Source organism: Aspergillus glaucus (genome assembly GCF_001890805.1).
Source record: "Aspergillus glaucus CBS 516.65 unplaced genomic scaffold ASPGLscaffold_10, whole genome shotgun sequence".
Classification (NCBI taxonomy): Eukaryota; Fungi; Ascomycota; class Eurotiomycetes; order Eurotiales; family Aspergillaceae; genus Aspergillus; species Aspergillus glaucus.
The window spans coordinates 649,131-666,776 of NW_019170462.1; the positions used below are offsets into that span (position 1 = coordinate 649,131).

A 17,646-nucleotide genomic window follows, 5' to 3' on the forward strand; every position below is an offset into this window, starting at 1 on the left:
ATGCTTATTTTGTTTTCCTGTTTATTTGGTTTGTGCCGTTGTATATCTATAACTTTCGGCTAGTATCGGTGATCCCATACACACACTCTATACACACAACAACCAAGAGAATCTACCGTAAGTATGTAGACCATCCGCAGATAATCACCCGCGCGACCGCTATTCGTTGGAATTCGTCACTGCCGGTTGACAGGCTGCCTCCGTCCTGTTTCTGTATGGAATGCTACGAAGAATGGCTCGTGGATCCGGCCCCTTTCTAAGGCTCTCATTCTTTTTTTCTCTCCCTTTTTCCACTCTTTCACTTTCTCTGCTTTATCTTTATCTGTCTCTTTTGATCCTTGATCTTTGCATCTGACTTTGCTGGACCGTCTGTTTGACGGTTTGTCTGCGTGGTCCAGTTGGGTTTTGATCTATCACCACCGACCACCGATATATATACACATATTGAACTCGATGAATTGAGATAGATGAGGAACTTGGATCTTGTTGATTGGATTGCTTGGGGTCATAGTTGAAGATGGCCTTTTCCCGCGCTTCCCTCCGCCTCTACACATCGGTGCTAGGTCTGCTTCTATGTAGCAAGCATGTTCTTGCATCGGAGGCAGGCCATCCCCACGATCCGCACGAAGGACACGGCAAGACGAGTATCAAGTACTTCCCGCCGCTGGACTATGTCCCGCATCCTGTGTATGCCCCTTCCCTCCCTCTTTATCGCTTACTATGTACTAACGAAAACAGCGGCATCCCATACACCGTACAAGACCACAAAAAACGCCCCTGGGAGACGAAGCCTAGCTCGCACGACTCCGAAAGCCACCGGACGTTGATGGTCGCTGAAGGTGAGGCGCAGTGCTCCTCGAGTGGCCAGTGGTCGAACAAATACTGGTATGAGGAGATCGAGCATAACGGGGAGTCGTCGTTCTTGCAGGGACAGTTTAAGGATCAGTACACTGTTTTCCGGAATGTGGTCAATGACTATGGGGCGGATAACACGGGGAGTGTGGACGCGAGTGCGGCGATTCAGGCTGCTATTGATGGTATGCACCTATATGAATAACTAAATTGATTTGAGGTGTGGAGAATTAACGATGTACAGAGGGCCCGAAGAACGGCCCCAGCCGCAACTCCCACTCCATGGGTAGCACCGGTCAACCAGCCATCATCTACCTCCCCGGCGGAACATATCTCCTGGAAAATGGTCTACAGCTCTACATCGGCACGGTAATCGTGGGAGATCCCAAGAACCCACCCGTCCTCAAAGCAAAGAACAACTTCGCTACAGACCACATCGTCTACGCCAAGGACCCGAACTTCGGTGGCACGATTAACTTCTACATCGGAATTAAGAACGTGGTTATCGACTCGACGGGTGTGGATCCGAATAGACGGATGGTGCTTCTTGACTGGACGGTTAGCCAGGCGACGCAGTTGACGAATGTGGTGTTCCGGATGCCGCAGGGTGCTGAGGGGCATGTTGGGATGACGACGGAGTTTGATTATAATAGTAATATCATTTTGGTGAGTCCCTGTGCGTTGTCGAATAGGATGGCGGTGCTGACTGAAGTAGAACGATCTCATCTTCCAAGGAGGAAATATCGGTATGAGCCTGGCTGGTCAGCAATGGGTGTTCAAGGGTTTGCAGTTCCAAGGCACGAAGACCGGCGTTGTCACCGGAGGCACTGATATCGTCTTCCTGGGATGTTCATTCGAAAATGGCGCGCTTGGTATCGATGCTAGCGGTACTTCTGGATCTCTGACTGTCATCGACAGCACGGCCAATGGCCTAGAGAACTTCATCGTCTCCGGAGACTCAGGCAACGCAGCGAACTCGATCATCCTGGACAACGTGCAAAACTCGGGCACGACGGTCAAATTGGGCGACGAAGTTGTCCTCACAGGCAGCGTCTGGCAGACCTGGGTACATGGCAACCTGTACTACCCCGGCGATCCCACAAAATACCACGCCAAAGGCCGCACCGGCTCGACCATACGCACCGCTGCCCTTCTGTCAGGATCCACCAACTACTTCACCACGAAGCCGCCGACCTACGAGAAATACACCGCGGAGCAAGTCGTCAACATCAAATCTGTCGAGGGCGCACCGGTGTACGGTGACGGGTCGACCGATGACACGGATAACATCAACAAGATCCTGACCATGCACGCGGGCTGCAAGCTCATTTACTTCCCTGCAGGAACGTACGTCGTCACGGACACGATTATCATCCCCGATGGCACAAGAATTATCGGCGATGCCTTCGGTAGTGCAATCAGCGGCGCCGGACACAAGTTCATGGACGAGCACTCCCCCCGAGCCATGATCCGCGTCGGATACCCTGGCGACACTGGTCTCGCTCAGATCAGCGACATGCTGTTCACCGTCGCAGACGTCCTGCCTGGCTGCAAGATGGTCGAAATCAACATGGCGGGCAAATCCCCCGGCGACGTTGGCATGTGGAACACGCACTTCCGCATTGGCGGCGCTGTCGGCTCGCAAGTGCAAAAAAAATGTACCTCCACGCCTGATATCTGCAAAGCGGCTTGGGGTCTCTTGCATCTTACTAGCAGCTCCTCTGCATACCTTGAGAACGTCTGGGGCTGGACGGCTGATCACGACCTTGATGGCCAGAATCCGCAGACTATCGCGACGGGACGTGGATTGCTCGTTGAAGCTACCAAGGGCACTTGGCTTGTTGGAACTGGATTTGAACACCACGCGCTATACCAGTACAACTTCAACCGCGCAGAGAACGTCTTCTCAGCAATGCAACAAAGCGAGTCGGCATACTGGCAAGGTCCAGGAAACGCCCTCGCACCCCAACCATGGCAAAACAGCCTTACAAGCCTCGACCCGCAATTCAAGCATTGCGCTGCTGGCGACGCACTCTGCCGAATGGGCTTCTTCGAAATCATCACCAGTTCCAGAAACCTGTTCCTGTACGGTGGATGTAACTGGGTATTCTTCAACAACAACGGCGACTGCGACGGCAAGTGTCAGCAGAATGCGATCCAGGTCACCGATTCGAAGCAGGTGTATCTGTATGGGACGAATACGAAGAGTACAGAGAATATCGTTCTTGAGGAGGGGAGGGTTATTGCGAAGGAAGATACTAATGCTGGTGGATGGGGAGGTGTTATTGCTGCTTATCTGTATAATGTGTAGCCGGTCATGGTGTGAGTATAGGTTATAGGGTATGGGAGGTGAGGACAGAATGGGCATAGGCATTGGTGTATATACATCGACACAGACATATCGGCCGCGAAGTAGATGCAATAGACTAATTGACATAATTGATCTATTCTTAGCGTCTGCAACTTTGTTATTTCTTTTTTTAGTTAACAGCATGTACCGTTTAGTCCACCAGCATCTCGGAACTCTGCCGTAGTTCGGAAACAACGCCATTCGCTAGATATCTTCCTTCTCTGTCATATTCTCCATAACACACATAATTAAGTCGCCGAATAAAAGCACCGTATCTTGGGCAGCTTCACTTCCGCCCTCCGGCACTGCGCTGGCACCAATGCACCGCACAGAGCATGCACGATCGGAGGTATTCCCACATCCAATCAATTACAGCCATGTCGCCTTCCTTTTTTCCCACCAGAATGATGTCTTGTTGGGCCACAAAATAAGCTGTTTGTCGCTTTGTCTTTGTTTCCATTTATATGGTGGCTGGGTGGCTGGCTGTGGGTAAACGGAGTACTCTGTACAATACGGTGTAGCCCACCCAGCCCCCCGATATAACACTGATTTTCCTGCGTGACAGCTTAATTTTCATCCTGACTTTAAATGTTTTGAGAATTTATAGTTTTTTTTTTTTTTTTTTAACTGAGCTTCCCTTGCCTAGCGTTGTGGCAGGCCAGTTTTTCGCTGGGACGCCCATGCCCTCGCATACTGCTGCTGCTGGTGTCGGAGCTGGAACCGGAGCTGTCAGCCATTCACTTTTATTTGTCTAATTTTTTAATATTTAATCTTCGCATTCCTCGGTCCCCGTCATGAATGCCGCGCCGCAGCCGGGAAATGTCAGTCTGAGGACCGTTAGCTGTAAGCCCTTCCACACCATACAGCACAGTTAGTATACAGGATGCTAATTGAATACAGCAAGCCGCCCCCAATACCAATACTTCGAGCAACGCTCTGAAGCCGCCTCAGACGACTACTACTCCTTCCCCTCGACAGCCTCCAACTCCGCCAGCAGCAGGGAGGGCGTGATGCGGTATGCGACACCAGTTTCTGGGCCTACATCGCGGGCCTCGTCGCCGGGCGTGGGTGTCCCTAGGATGGGTGCGATTGGGGAGCATGGGCCGTTGCTTGGGGAGGAGACACCGAGGAGGGTGAGGGCGAGGACTAGTAGAAATGGGAATGGGTGGGATAACTCTATGTGGATGGAGGGTGATTTGCCGCATATTCGGTATGCGATTAACCATCTCACGCGGGATGAGGAGGAGGAAGAGGAGGAGGATGCGATGGGACAGGGCTCTGCTGGAGAACGTCCGGATGGCTTTATTTGGGATGAGGAACGGGGTTGTTTTACCCGTCTGGGGACATTGCCATCGCCGTCCCAGCAACAACAACAACAGCAGCGAGAACCCTCACCATCGCGATCCGTCCAAAGCTCCACAAGTTCCATGACAACCCTCGCACACAAGACCTTTATCGCCACGGATCCCCCCGAAAACAGCCCCCTATACCCACCCCTCGACTACATCCCGCCAACCCTCCGCCCCTGGGCCCTAGCCCTACTCATCCTCTGCTGTCTCCTCATGATCGCCGGAGTATCGTTCTGCAACGTCTGGTCCAAGAAGCGCCAGGGACTTTGGGATTACGATGGTCAAAGTGGATCGCGGTACTTTGTCTTCCAGTTTCTGCCGCAGATTCTAGCCGCTATCCTCGTTTTGTGGCTGTTTGTCGTGCAGGTTGCTGTATACCGTATCATGCCATTTGCCATCATGGCGTCTGAGCGGAAACTCACCCGTGTTCTCCAAAACCTCCCACTGCTTCCGCGGAACTACCTCCTCCCCGACATATCGCATTTCCTCCACGGAGAGCCATTGATCGGTTTCTCGCTGTTCACTATCTGGCTCGCGAATTTCTTCGCTATCCCACTACTCAGCTGCATCTTCCAGGTAAAATGGTACGCCTACACCATTGACGGCCAGGAAACAGCACAGGGAAGATTCCGGTGGACATCCGTGCAATCTATCGGGTGGACAATCGTCTCGGTATACGGACTACTCACGATAGGCCTGACGGTACTCCTAATCCGCTTTGCGCGCGCTTGGTCGGGGCTTCTATGGGATCCGACGAGTATCGCGGATTTAATCCCGATGATCCAGCGGTCGAATATCATGCATGAGTTTGAGGGTACCGAAACCGCACCGGATATGAGCAAAGTCCTCGAACCGAGGGTCCTACGACTGGGATACTGGAAACTGTCGGGGAAGAAGGATGTCCTGTTCTACGGCATCGGCGAGGAAGACGCTCCCATGCACAACCACCCACCCAAAAACACTGGCCACCACCACCAACAACAACAACAACAACAACAACCAAAACCAACCGACCTCGAATCCAACCCCCCCACCCCCAAAACACCCCGCTGGACCCCCTGGTTCCTTCGCCCTATCCCCCTAACAATCATAACCATCCTCGTCGCCGCGCTCTACACAGCCTTCCTAATCGCCAGTTTCCTGCACTCCGCCATCGCAAACGGCTTCCCGCCACGCCTCCACACCCTTCCCTCGGAAAACGGCTTCTCAGCATCAAACTTCGTATACAGTTTCGTCCCCGCGCTTATCGGGAATATCTTCTTCCTCGCATACCAGCACGTCGATTTGTATTTTCGCGCTGTCCAACCCTATGCCTCCTTCTCCTCACTATCAGGCGCACCCACAAAACACTCAATCCTCCTATCCTACCCCTCCGACCTCCCATTCATAATCACACCCAAAGCCCTAACAAACAAACACTTCAAAGTCGCGGTCATTTCACTCGTCAGCACGATATCCCTCTCCATCCCCATTCTCGCGGGGGGTATATTCACAGCGCTCTACTATCCCAGCGATCACTCGATACGGATGACTTCGCTGATGTCTGCGTTTTATGCGCTGGTTGCTTTTTGCGGGGTCTATGTGCTTTCGTTGGCGGTTATGTGGCCGGGACGGAAGAGGGGTTTGCCACATGGGGTTGGGACGGTGGGGGAGGTTGTTAGTTTTCTGTATCGGAGTTCAAATTCGTTACTGGGTGATGGGGATGGGGTGGTTACGTGTAAGGAGGATTTGGTGCGGAGGGTTAGGTCGGGGGATGGGGACGTTGAGGCGAGGTATGGGTTTGGGGGGTTTAGGGTTGAGAGGGTTGGGAGAGAAGGTGGTGTTGTTTGATTTGGGTGATCATGATTAATTGGTGATGATGATGATGATAATGATGATAATGATGATGAGATTGTACATGATATGATGTTTATGTTTGTTTACGCTTATTCGACGATGATACCAAACAAAACTGTCATGACAACTTAATTCTTCCACATATACCAGCTGATCTATCTATACACATCCATAATACCAGTAAAACCCCACTAACCAGACTGATACAAAGCCGGCCCCGCCACAACATGCTCATTAACAGCACTAAAATTAAACGGTGTCACGTACAAATCCTCATCAACAACAGCCAAAAACATAGTCCCGTTGATCGCCGGATCGCCCACATACGTACTCAAATCAGGCTGCACGGTCTTCCCGCTCGTCTTATTCAACATCTCCAACGGCGAATAAGTAACGTTGAGCTGTGTAGCCCACGCCACAAACTTGGGGTCGGAAGCTTGAGAAGAGGTCACGTAGGAGTTGTTGGGGCCGACGGGCTTTCCGGGGACGTCCCAAGAGAGATAGACTTCGCGGCCGGGGTAGGAGAGGGGGTTTGTGCGGTTGTGAGTTATTGCTGGGGTGCAGGATTCGCCCTGCGTATCAGATCCAAGACAAGACTCGTCGCCGGTGACTTGTTGAAGTGTATTCATCCCCGGCTCCAACACCTCATTGAATGCCTTGCTACCATCGATCCGGCTGGGGTTTGGTTGGTTGTCGATCGTCAGGGCAGGGAAGTTCTGCCACGCCAGACGGGTTTGTCCCTCAGGACAGGAGGAAATGTATGGTGCTAGGAGTGTCCACGCCCACGACTGCGGAATTCCAACCTCAAACCAAACCGGCATCGGGAAAAGCCCCTCAAACTGCCTGAACACCATCTGCTGTCTTGCCTCGGTGGTGATACTCTGTGTAAGCAGCGTAGCAGCCTCACGCGAATCCAAATGTCCCAGGAACCCATAAACACCAGATTCACCAAATCGAGTCAGTTTTTGGGAGAAATCGAGGAACTCCCAGACGGTGGTGTAGGGGTAGTTATAAGTACATTGTTTGGGGGCTGCGTCGGGACCAAGGATGTTGGTTAGCATTGTTGCATGGCCGACTTCTTGGTCCGCCATGAATTCAATTAGGAAGCGGTCTTCGGCGGTTAGACCTGCTTTTTCGAAATCTTCGACGGAAAACTTGGCTAGGCCGTCGTGGAAAAGGTCCAATTCGATGTATTCTTGGTATGTTGCTAGTGCCTTCACATCATCATCATCATCATCATCATCAGTATATACTCTTGCGTAACGCAATCAAATTCAGGGAGAAATACCAAAGATTCAAAATCAAAATCACTCTTCGCATTATAGACCGGCTCCTCGCCACCCGTCCCGACGCCTCCCGCAGGAGTATACGGCGCCGGTTCAGCCTCATGCAACTCCCCATCACTCGGGTAATCAGTAGCCCCCGGCGCAACTGAGGATCCAAGGACCGACGACGCGCTCAAGGCACCGGTTGTCGTGGGCGTGCCGCTGTAGGGGGTGTGCGGGAGGGAGGTTGGGTGGGAGACGGCGGGGGGGCCGGACAAGGATACACTGGAGATGATGTTTGTGGTGGAGGCGGAGGGTTTGGGAAGGGCGAGGGCGTGATGGGATAGACCCAGGAGGGGGAGGAGGTGGTGTTTTGGGAGCATTTTGGTTGTTGCTGTTGCTTGTTGGCTGTTGGTAAGTAGTTGATCTGGGGTGTACCTGGCAGGATATGACGGGTTTTATATGCATCAGGGCAGGGCAGCGTACGACCCGGAAACGACCCGACAACCCAACCCATCCTGCTCGCATGGCAGCGATCATCCCACATACTGAATCCTCGAGAAACCTGTTACTAAGTATCCCAAGCACACCAATCGAACATCCTATACACTATACTAGTGTGCTTGTTTCAACAATGACGTCACTGCCTGGGGGGGGGGGGTTGGGTTAATAAGTCGAACAGTCGATTCACGTCGAAAAGACCTATGTATCAGAGTGCTGATACTCGATGTGGTATAGCTTTTATCAAAGTTGATGATTGACGGTGGGATGACTGGGTTTGTCACATCCGATGCCGGATGACATTTGACAGGTTTCCGCCGGCCCAGCTGAGCATGTTTCGGAGTGCATGGTATTGATAACAAGCACAACGATCCCGCGGGAGATGTAAGTGTGTACATACTCCGTACTCTTCCTGGTACATGCTCTGCATGCTATGACAGGCCGAGACTCCGCTCGGAATGGCCTACCTGCAGATCGTGTTCCAGATGGTCTTCTTATCAATCGGCCGAGTCGCCCGAGAAATCACCATTGCATGGCTTGGTCCAGCAGCTCGTCGATCTACTATGTAAGTCCGAAAATGAAGTTGCAAAGGTACACATATCTGTGCATTAATCAATTCTGTACTGTAGTAACCTGTACACACCATGGTCCCTGACCCGGTTCCGACCCAACAAAGAAAATATTTAAGTGAAAGAACCGTCTCCAACTCCAAACTCCCGGCCAAGCCTCCCAATAGAGAAGTAAACAAAGGTTATCATAAAGAAACGTAATCAAGGAATTGGGTATCTTGTAACCTCCCGAAGCGTAGACAATGTTGGCATCCGACCTCCCGGGCCGGCACCTCCTCGTCGTCGACCAGCGCTCAGATCAAAATCTGGGTTGCCTTCCAACAGCATGTTGGTGCGCTGCTGAGCTGGCTGCATAGGAGGTTGCCACCGCGGGTTCACAGGGCGCTGTGAAATAGAAGTAAAGTGACTCATTTCGCTAGCAGTAGGTGAGCCGGGTGTCTCGGGGATATCTTCAACAACCGGTTTAGGCTCACCAGCAGGCCCGGGCATCAATGCAGACGGCAGCGCTGGAGGTGGTGCAGACACTGCCGGTTGACTTTCTGCAAACTGTGGATCCACATCTTCATAGTAATCTGCCGAGTTATTACGCGCATGGTGCGCGCCATCGGGCGGTCCGTATGCGTGGATAGGTGACTGCGCTGGACGGAGTGGCTCGGGAATGGCATGCTCGTACACCGGGGAAGGTGATGGACCGAGACGGTTATCAGGTTGAGTCCAACCTGCGCGTGCTGGAACGTAGGTTGATCTGTAATCTATTAGCACACGATAAACACAGCAGGGCAGGTAACTTCGCTTACGGTGTCCTGCTATAGAAGCTAGAAGGACTCGTGGGCTCGGGATACCCATCAACAGACAACGCGTGGATTTGATCAGGCCCCGGAGAGCGTCTCGGTTGCGGTGTCATCTCAATGGCTTGACCAATGGGGCCTCCGTCTGCTGACAGGGCCATACCGATACCCGGGGACGGTTGTCGATAGACAGGCGAGGTTCCCCGATACTCTGCTGGAGGAGGGGTAGGATGAGTCCGTGGCGCGGGCGCTGCGTAGGCCTCGTAGCCGTAGTCAGCTGGTGGCGGACCGCGATAGCCACCTCGTCCCCTCATAACTGGACCACCGCGCATAGGACCCATGGGACCCCCTCTTCCTCGTGGTGGACCGTAGCCTCCACGGCCATAACCGCCTCTTGGAGGATAACCACCTCGTCCGCGCGATGCAAATCCAGGCGGTGGGCCACCGTTCATCATTCGAGGTTCAGCAGGTCCTCCCCGGCCGGCAACGGCATATGGGCCAGACGGGGGCAGAGGGTTACCGACTTCATCACGGGCGGCGCTGTAGGGCATTCCATTGCGCGCAGGCTGATCGGGGAGCGGGTAGTCGTTGGCAGGTGCAGGCGTTCGCGAATTGAGCGGAGTCTGGTCATCGTCGCTCTCGCGGGTGTTGGTGCGGTAAGTAGCGAAGGTCGGGCCATCAGCTGTAGGCCCACCGGTTATATACGCCTCTTTTGTATCACCATTCATCTCCGGCTTGGTATCGTCGAGTGCCGCAGCGGCCACATTCTGGCGATTGTAGTAGTTTTCGCCGCTCATTTCGGCATTTTCAGCGATGCGCCTCTTCCTCGCCTTCCGACTGACCAGGGTACGACGCATGGCACAGGTGACCACACCACAGGCGACAAGAATGACGGTTGCGACCAGCACAATCCACCCGCCCCAATGCAGATGCGGGACGAAGAGTAAGATGTCGACGAGGAATGCGAGAAGACTGACGAGAAGCGTTGGCAGCAGGAGGATTAGCAAGGCCAATAGATATCGAGGCGAATGCGACGGGCCATGGAAATGAGCGGCAGCTGCTAGGCAGAGACAGATGAGGGTGAGGAAGGCGGCGACAGGGTGAACGATCAGAATGGACGAGAGCGACCTTCGAGTACCGGACGGAAGGTTAAAGTCACTACTGCCGGTATTGGAGATATCACTGCTGGTGTATCCGATATGAATATCCGTACATACGCCATCCTTACAGTAGCCAAAGACGCCGTAGTCGACATTGTCAAACGACGCCAAGGGAATCTGTTTAACAATGGGAGTCGAAATAACCGACAGCACCAGAAGGGCAAAGGCAATGAGTAGGAGGATAGTAAGCGGCGTCGCGGGTTTGAACAGCATGGCGACGCTCTAGAGACTGTAGAGAAAAGAAAGAATAACAGTTCAAAGTAGAGAAAAAAGAGAGATAATCAATGAGAGAACGACACAGTCGGATTCAAGTGACGGCAGTGACATGCCGGGGCGATATTGGGGGGGGAATAATAGCCGCCGTTGGGAACTCGACCGAAGCCAGCGGTTAGAGTGAAAAGAATGATATAAGGAATGAATTAGTTAAAAGAGGGTTGAGAGAAGAGAGAGAGAGAGAGAGAGAGAGAGAGAGAGAAAGTGTGTGTATGAGAGTGTGTAGAAGGGAGAAGATAGTCCAAGATGAGAGAAGTGAGATTGACAGACGGTGCGACCGAGAGTGGTGCCTCAGGTTGCCACTTGATTTCCACGGTTCTTTTCTCTTTTCTTTCACTGAACCAGTGTTTGCTACCGAGTACAATAATAGTTATCTCAGTTATGCTACAGTTCTACAGGAAGTGGCTCAGCGACAAGACTCGTTTGCCCCGGTCTCTAATCCGTGGATACCGGGGAGACTGCGGGTGATGGAGATTAATATCGCCCGGGCGCTCTACTCCTCTACTCTATCTTCTGTGTTAATGAGACCTGACTCCCTTGCTCGGTACTGAGTACTGAATCGACAATCAAAGAGAAACTGTCTCTGTCCTACTCTGACATCGAGGACACTAAAAACACTCGACAGTTTCATCTCGCATTGCCCGTGCCCCTGACGCTCACTATGTATGTACTCCACCCGTCGTCTATGTGGAGTGAAAACCTTTTCGGAGAATGCTTGCGCGATCTAATAGTGTACTCTGTACTCTGTAAGATGCCTGGCATTCCTGCGTGTGGTTGACGCTCCCCATTATAGTGCATACGATCTGATTCTCGGGATATTCAAACACCTCGTATGTACTCAGTACTCAGGTCTCTCCTACGTGGTACACGGTCAATTGCACAGTACGAGTACATAACGGCTGGTTAATTGCCGTGGAGCCGATCTGCACACAAGCGAGCCATTTCCCGCTGCTAAAAAAGGCTACGTTGGCACGTGTACTCGCTCCATAGCATGTCTGTAAGTGATAGTACGATAGATAGGCTGTTAGAGCTAATGTATCAATTGTCTGCATCGCATTTCAGTCTTTATCTGACATTGCACATTCCTCATGATATCACACCACGTTCCTGTCATCCTGCCACCCAGTATGCTTGTCATTATCACTTGCTAACTAGTGGCAAACACTGCGCAAGGAGTGTTGGTCAGGTACCTTAGTCCGAGTCAACCAGGTCAGACACGGCAAACCGTTATGCCGACTCGTGCGATGAACCGTTCCGATTCGGTTGGCCTGCCCATCGGAGTTTGAACTCTAAACTGTTTCGAATCATCTTGATCGTTTATCCTCCGTTCATAAGACGCGGGGGAATTGCCAGGGCATTTTGGCGGGGCTGGGCGATGAATCGTTCAACAGAAGGGATGAGATGTATATGCGCTGCCTCGACAATTCGATATAGGCATGTGTAATGTGGTTGCAAGCGGATTGTAGTTATTGTATGCTGCGAGAACCATGCTGCGAGCAATGGTGATCAGGTACCCACTGCCTAGTCATGAACCCTGTCCTGTGGTTCTTCATGATCTTGCAGGTTAGCTCATATAGTTGGACACTCCTCGGTATGGGATGAGGTTGGATTTCGCTTGTGCATATTCAACGCGGTTGCTGAGGGCGGAATTTCGTGTATGCGTCGGATACGGGTATCCGTCTCATTGTAGCAGGCATAGAGAGAACGAAGAGCACCATGAGGGCAATCTAACGATAAACTGGAAGAACGAGCCATGTTGTCTCTCATTCGCCCTTGGTATGATTTATTCGTGCCATTGAACACGCCATCGCTAGTGCTATTCGTAAACCATCATATGGTGGTACAAATGTGTCGCACCTTTTCCAGAGCAGCTATATACCGCAATCAATTCGGAAATGAACTTAGCACCGAGTCGTTGTTCGAACGTCGTCGCAAGTTGCTATTTTGAATGTGATTGCGATTGCGCAGAACCCAAGCCATTAGAAAGAGATGGTCCCATGCAAGATACATTCTTGCTAGAGATCTGGTGCGGCGTTAAAAGCTCGGTGAGATATGGGTGCTGTGTAAAGGACTGTTTCCCTCGTTTTTGAGGTACTGGTAGCGTTCATGGGAACTTAAGGACCGGTTGTGCACGCCTGGGACACTCTTGAGTATCCGGTTATTCCCATGCGAGCCCTAGATGCACGGAGAGCGCGTCTCACACGATCCCAGGCCAGAGTGTTCCACGTTGGAACCTCGAGCTCGATAGGCAATACCACGTCTTGGTCAAAAATCATCCGATACGGGCTCATGCCTGTAGGCTGCTTGACAGTAGTCCGGTCCGCGAACATCACCGACGGCTAATTCTTAATATCCATGACTGCGCTCGAGGACTCCAACCTTCGGAAACAGCAAAATGAGTACTTCGACGTTGCCTTCGTCACCCGCCGCAGCGGATTGGCTCCTGCTGTCCGGTGTAGTCGACGGAAATGGGAGCTCTGTCGACAGGAGCTTCGTTCATGGTTCAGAATTGCAAAGTTCGTGCCTCTTCTTCGTATGCCAATGCCATTCAACTTCTAGCTCTGTCCTGATCAAGCAGACAAAACGCAAACACCAGCCTGCCAGAACATCACGCCACGTGCCTTGGGGCTATGGGCATGTTATAGCACCTTCACCGATTGTGTGTGCTTTGTCCACTTCGGGCCATGTGTAAATGCCGACAAGTTGATATCATTTGCTTCCTTGGAGACAGCATCCGTGATTTAGAAGACGTGCCTTGGGGCGTGCGAGTATCGTTGAACCCGCCTCAAAGCACAGCCTACTTGCATGGGTTTCCAGAAAGTGATTCACAGGTCGAGTCCACGCTTTGACGATAACAGTGCCAATTCTCGCTTGCAGCTTTCGCATATATAGCCTCAGCAAAGCTTATTAATAGTCATAGTCTAACTATCGGCAAGAGTGCCTGAATAGTGAGTATTAAGTCTCATTAGTCTAGTCATTGTCTGAATTGGCGGGCTTCCCCACAATTTTTTGGGGCTTAAATGTTCACATCAACTCAGGTAAGTAGGTCCCCGAGTATGTTGCGCCATAAGAATCTTCACTATCGTCGTCTGCGTATCCAGATGCGTGGGACGCTAAACACAGCCTGGTCCTGAGTTGTCTCTGATACAACCAACAGCCAGCTTGCTTCCAAATTTCGTCCGTGATTCCATATCCTCTCAGGAGCCGTTAGAAGCGAATTATAAGAGCATTCACCAAACGGTACTTGTACCCTCAATAACCCACGTATTGGGAGCCTGTAGTCTCAAACCTCCGAGGCAAGACAGCCCTCTGGCAAGTCGGATAGGCTGATGTTATTAGATTGACTGGGGCATAGCACCTGGGACTAGATCGTCCCAGTCATCATTTTTTTGCTGGGGTAAAGAAACCTTGGACTTTCCCTGGGTCAAGTCGTGGTTTCTGCATTCTTGGTCGCTTAGATATGTTGGTGCTCCTATATAAGCTGAGGGCTGGGAGAATGGAAGATATGTGGAGAAGTAACGACAAAGGGTGTAAGAACCATTTGAGCTAGAGCAGGTGTTCCTTATTGAAACCGCAGAAGTATAGCGGCGTCTTTCTCCAATCGATATCATGACTGAGACTCAATCAATTCTACCATGGATCTGCGTAAGTAGATAAATATAGTTAGGGCAAGGCGGTTAATTCAGAGTAGATGACGGTGCGCAGGTTTCAAATAGTAAAGGAGAGCCCAATATACTGTCTTCCTTCATCACGCTATGGCATTCATTTTCAGGATTGAGAAAAAGGCAATCACCTGTGCCGTTACGGTCCGAACACTCGTCCGAGGCTTGATATTTGTGTTCGTCCGGGTGTTATTCACTCTCTTCCCCCCCCCCCCCAAAGCCCGCCAAGCTATCAGATATCAATGGGCAAAATTGGCTGGTTGTTGAGTGATACCCCGTCTCCTTCGAGGGCTATATCTTCATTGGCTTGGGATTTGGAGAGTAAGATCGGGGTCTGGCGCGCGGAGATCCTGCCTATTGGCGGCTTTTTTTTTGGTGCAATAACATCGCTTTTTCTGACTAGTCCAGTAGGGCAGCCCAGATTTTTTGACTGGTTGCATTATGCAAGCCAGTCGAGAAAAGCCCCTGTGGCATGATTTGCTTCTCACCGGACCATTATTGCGTCTCATGGGTGTTGGCTACATGTAGCTGCATGAAATTTGATTATCCATAAGGTTCCTAATGGGCGACCTTGAGTAGCGAATGGGATCATGACCATCGGATAACCTTTGCTCTTGACACGGATTCGAGGAGCAGGATGTCGTCAACATGCACCGACAAGATGATCAAATTGGTATCCGCAAACCTCTAGCGTAAATGGCGGAATCCTCAAAGAATAAATAAAATAATAGAAGCACTGACAATCTCCCAAATGTGGTTGTATGGGTATGGATGATATCTGTCGCCTTGTAGCGATCATGGTGGGAAGTGAAGGCCGAGATCCCATCAAATCCAACACTGCAGACCATGAAAAGCGTTCTTAGGGTAACCACAAGTAACTTGCGAATCAAAGACACGTACCCTTGAAGCCCAGTACAATTTGAGTAGATACCGGAAATATAGTTCCAGAAACACTAAAAGCCTGAGATTTATAAATTGAGCGGGAATGTGATAAGGCGAAGTAAGCGTCAAGTATACATGACCCAGCACTTGCCACCGAGAGGAGGTAGTGAGATAGTCAGCCCCAGACGGCCAAGCTCATAGGCTCAGGCTGTTGGCTTTTTGGTCTCAGCCCAAAATATCTGAGAGGTTCAGCAGAGTCTAACATGAACCCGTGTAGGTAAATGAGCAAGGTTAGGGCAACCGTCATTCCGCAGCAATAAGTAGAGCTTCAACGGCAGAGCCCGGGTCTGCTCGTCTCGAATACGTCCTTCCAAAACATGTCCATTTTATTGTCCCTTAATCTCAAAACGGTCAAGGTGCTCTTGAAGTCTTTCTTCGTCCCGATAACATTATATGATCCACTTTTACAATGGCGAAATCCACCCAACCTATCTGGTTTGTGCCGACGCACGCACACCAGGAATTGAAAATTATGAATGCCGCTTGTTTTGAGATTGCGTTTCTTGTATTCGTTGTTTTGAGGAGGGATGTCTTCATTAGCTTGGGGGTTGGAAAATTAGATGTGCCAATAAGAGATGTGGTGATTGGAAAAGGGAGAAAATTAGGAGGAGGGAGGGAATAGAGGAAGACAGGTAAGGAGAGAATAAGTTTAATTGAGTTCTAGTGAGTGATAACAAAGACAGCATATTCTACAAGCATCTGCACACTGAAAGCAAAGTCAAAATAACAACAGCAGAAAGCAAACAAAAGGAAGCATAACAGGGAATCAAAAGTAAGAAAGGGAAATACCATCTATCGCAACCGGTATACTCCACGCTAATAAACACGCAAAGCACTCAATAAAACACTCAGCCCAAGCAACAAATCACTGACCCTCCAAGTCTTTCTTCTCAGCCTCGCGGTCATCCCTCCACACGAAAAAGCAAAGCGTAACAATAACCTTCAACGCCATAGCCAACCACAAACAAGCCACCATCTCCGTCTCCCTAGACAAAAAACCCGAAGTCATAGCTCCCATAAAAGAAGCAATAAACCCCGCAAGCCTGCGGTTCCGCTTCGGGTTATGCAACTCAAACAAGTGCGGGTCGGCAAGCATATCAGCGAGAATGGTAGTCACAGAGAGTGTGGGGACTTCGTTGTAGCCCAGAATACGAGAAGCGCTAATCTGTCCCGCTTGCGAGAAGGCGAGGAGAGCAATGGCAAGGACCTGTGTCCATTGTATGGGAGCTGTGTATTCTTCGGGTCTGGGGAGGATAACCTCCAGTTCGACGAGGAGGGCGGCGATGAACAGGGCTAGGGTTTGGAGGCCGAAATTTAGGAGCATGGTTGTTCGGCGGAGGGGGGTGAGGGCGCGGGCGATGTAGGAGAAGAAGAAGTTGCTGAGGAGGTAAACGCCGAAGGCGATGAGGGCTTTGGCCCAAAGGTAGTCTGGGTAGGAGGGTTGGTTGGAGGCGCCTAGGGCCATGAAGACGGTGTTTCCTGTTTGCATTCCGGTAAATGTGCTCCACGCGTTGTAGGACAGCGCGTCTACCAGACCGGCTATAAAGCTGCAGATGATTAAGAGCAAGTAGGTCCGGTGAGGATTGATCTCGGCCAGGAAGTACCGGGCTACGGGCCCGCGTTTGTGCTCAATGGTAACAGTCTCCTGGCTGGACAGTGAGCCAGTTCTACTGTCTAGGTCTGATCGAAGAGCGGGGTGGTCTTCGGGGCGTGGTTGATAGGTGTGGTTGCGGACGCCGTCCTCGTAAGCCAGACGGTGGACGTAGGGGTTGGCTCCGGAGTAGGAATAGTGACCCTGCATTTTGAATGATAACTGAAGGTCACGATCTGAGAAATGTATGAAGATATAGGGATTCAGATTGAATTGCCTTTGGTTTGGCTTGGAGTGATCTGGTTTGAATCGATGTCTGGTTTGGATCTTCAAGCGAACCTGTCGCCATATATATACCTTGAGAACACTCTCTGATCAGTCATTGTCAATGGCAGTGACTCAATCAAGCTGATGAAACTGCCACACTCGTTTCATCACCGTGACCCTGTTGGCGTTGTCGTCGTCAATATTGACATAAGGTCATCCCATCTAAGATAATCCAGCCACA

The 17,646-nt window shown here is 51.2% G+C and overlaps 5 protein-coding genes across 5 annotated transcripts; 2 read left to right on the top strand and 3 right to left on the bottom strand.

Moving 5' to 3' along the window:
• Positions 1-215: 215 nt before the first annotated feature.
• ASPGLDRAFT_47205 (glycoside hydrolase family 55 protein) lies at positions 216-3,201 on the top strand. The gene is made up of 4 exons (XM_022546613.1): positions 216-687; positions 739-1,037; positions 1,097-1,518; positions 1,568-3,201. The coding sequence occupies exons 1-4, from the start codon at positions 518-520 to the stop codon at positions 3,161-3,163; spliced, it is 2,487 nt and encodes an 828-aa protein (XP_022401028.1). The 5' UTR covers positions 216-517; the 3' UTR covers positions 3,164-3,201.
• Positions 3,202-3,996: 795 nt separating this feature from the next.
• ASPGLDRAFT_25788 (DUF3433 domain-containing protein) lies at positions 3,997-6,381 on the top strand (the record flags this gene model as incomplete). Its single annotated transcript, XM_022543508.1, has 2 exons — positions 3,997-4,045; positions 4,103-6,381. 2 exons carry the CDS (start codon positions 3,997-3,999, stop codon positions 6,379-6,381), a joined length of 2,328 nt encoding a protein of 775 aa, XP_022401029.1.
• Positions 6,382-6,578: 197 nt separating this feature from the next.
• Positions 6,579-8,035, bottom strand: ASPGLDRAFT_66585 (ferritin-like domain-containing protein; the record flags this gene model as incomplete). The annotated part of the gene is made up of 2 exons (XM_022549032.1): positions 6,579-7,601; positions 7,676-8,035. The coding sequence occupies 2 exons, from the start codon at positions 8,033-8,035 to the stop codon at positions 6,579-6,581; spliced, it is 1,383 nt and encodes a 460-aa protein (XP_022401030.1).
• Positions 8,036-8,735: 700 nt separating this feature from the next.
• Positions 8,736-11,355, bottom strand: ASPGLDRAFT_47207 (putative pH signal transduction protein PalI). The gene is made up of 2 exons (XM_022546614.1): positions 9,520-11,355; positions 8,736-9,467 (listed from the first exon to the last, which is right to left on the bottom strand). Exons 1-2 carry the CDS (start codon positions 10,881-10,883, stop codon positions 8,924-8,926), a joined length of 1,908 nt encoding a protein of 635 aa, XP_022401031.1. The 5' UTR covers positions 10,884-11,355; the 3' UTR covers positions 8,736-8,923.
• A 4,831-nt stretch (positions 11,356-16,186) lies between these two features.
• Positions 16,187-17,419, bottom strand: ASPGLDRAFT_47210 (YoaK family protein). The gene has a single exon (XM_022546615.1). It carries the CDS (start codon positions 17,346-17,348, stop codon positions 16,413-16,415), a length of 936 nt encoding a protein of 311 aa, XP_022401032.1. The 5' UTR covers positions 17,349-17,419; the 3' UTR covers positions 16,187-16,412.
• Positions 17,420-17,646: the final 227 nt, after the last annotated feature.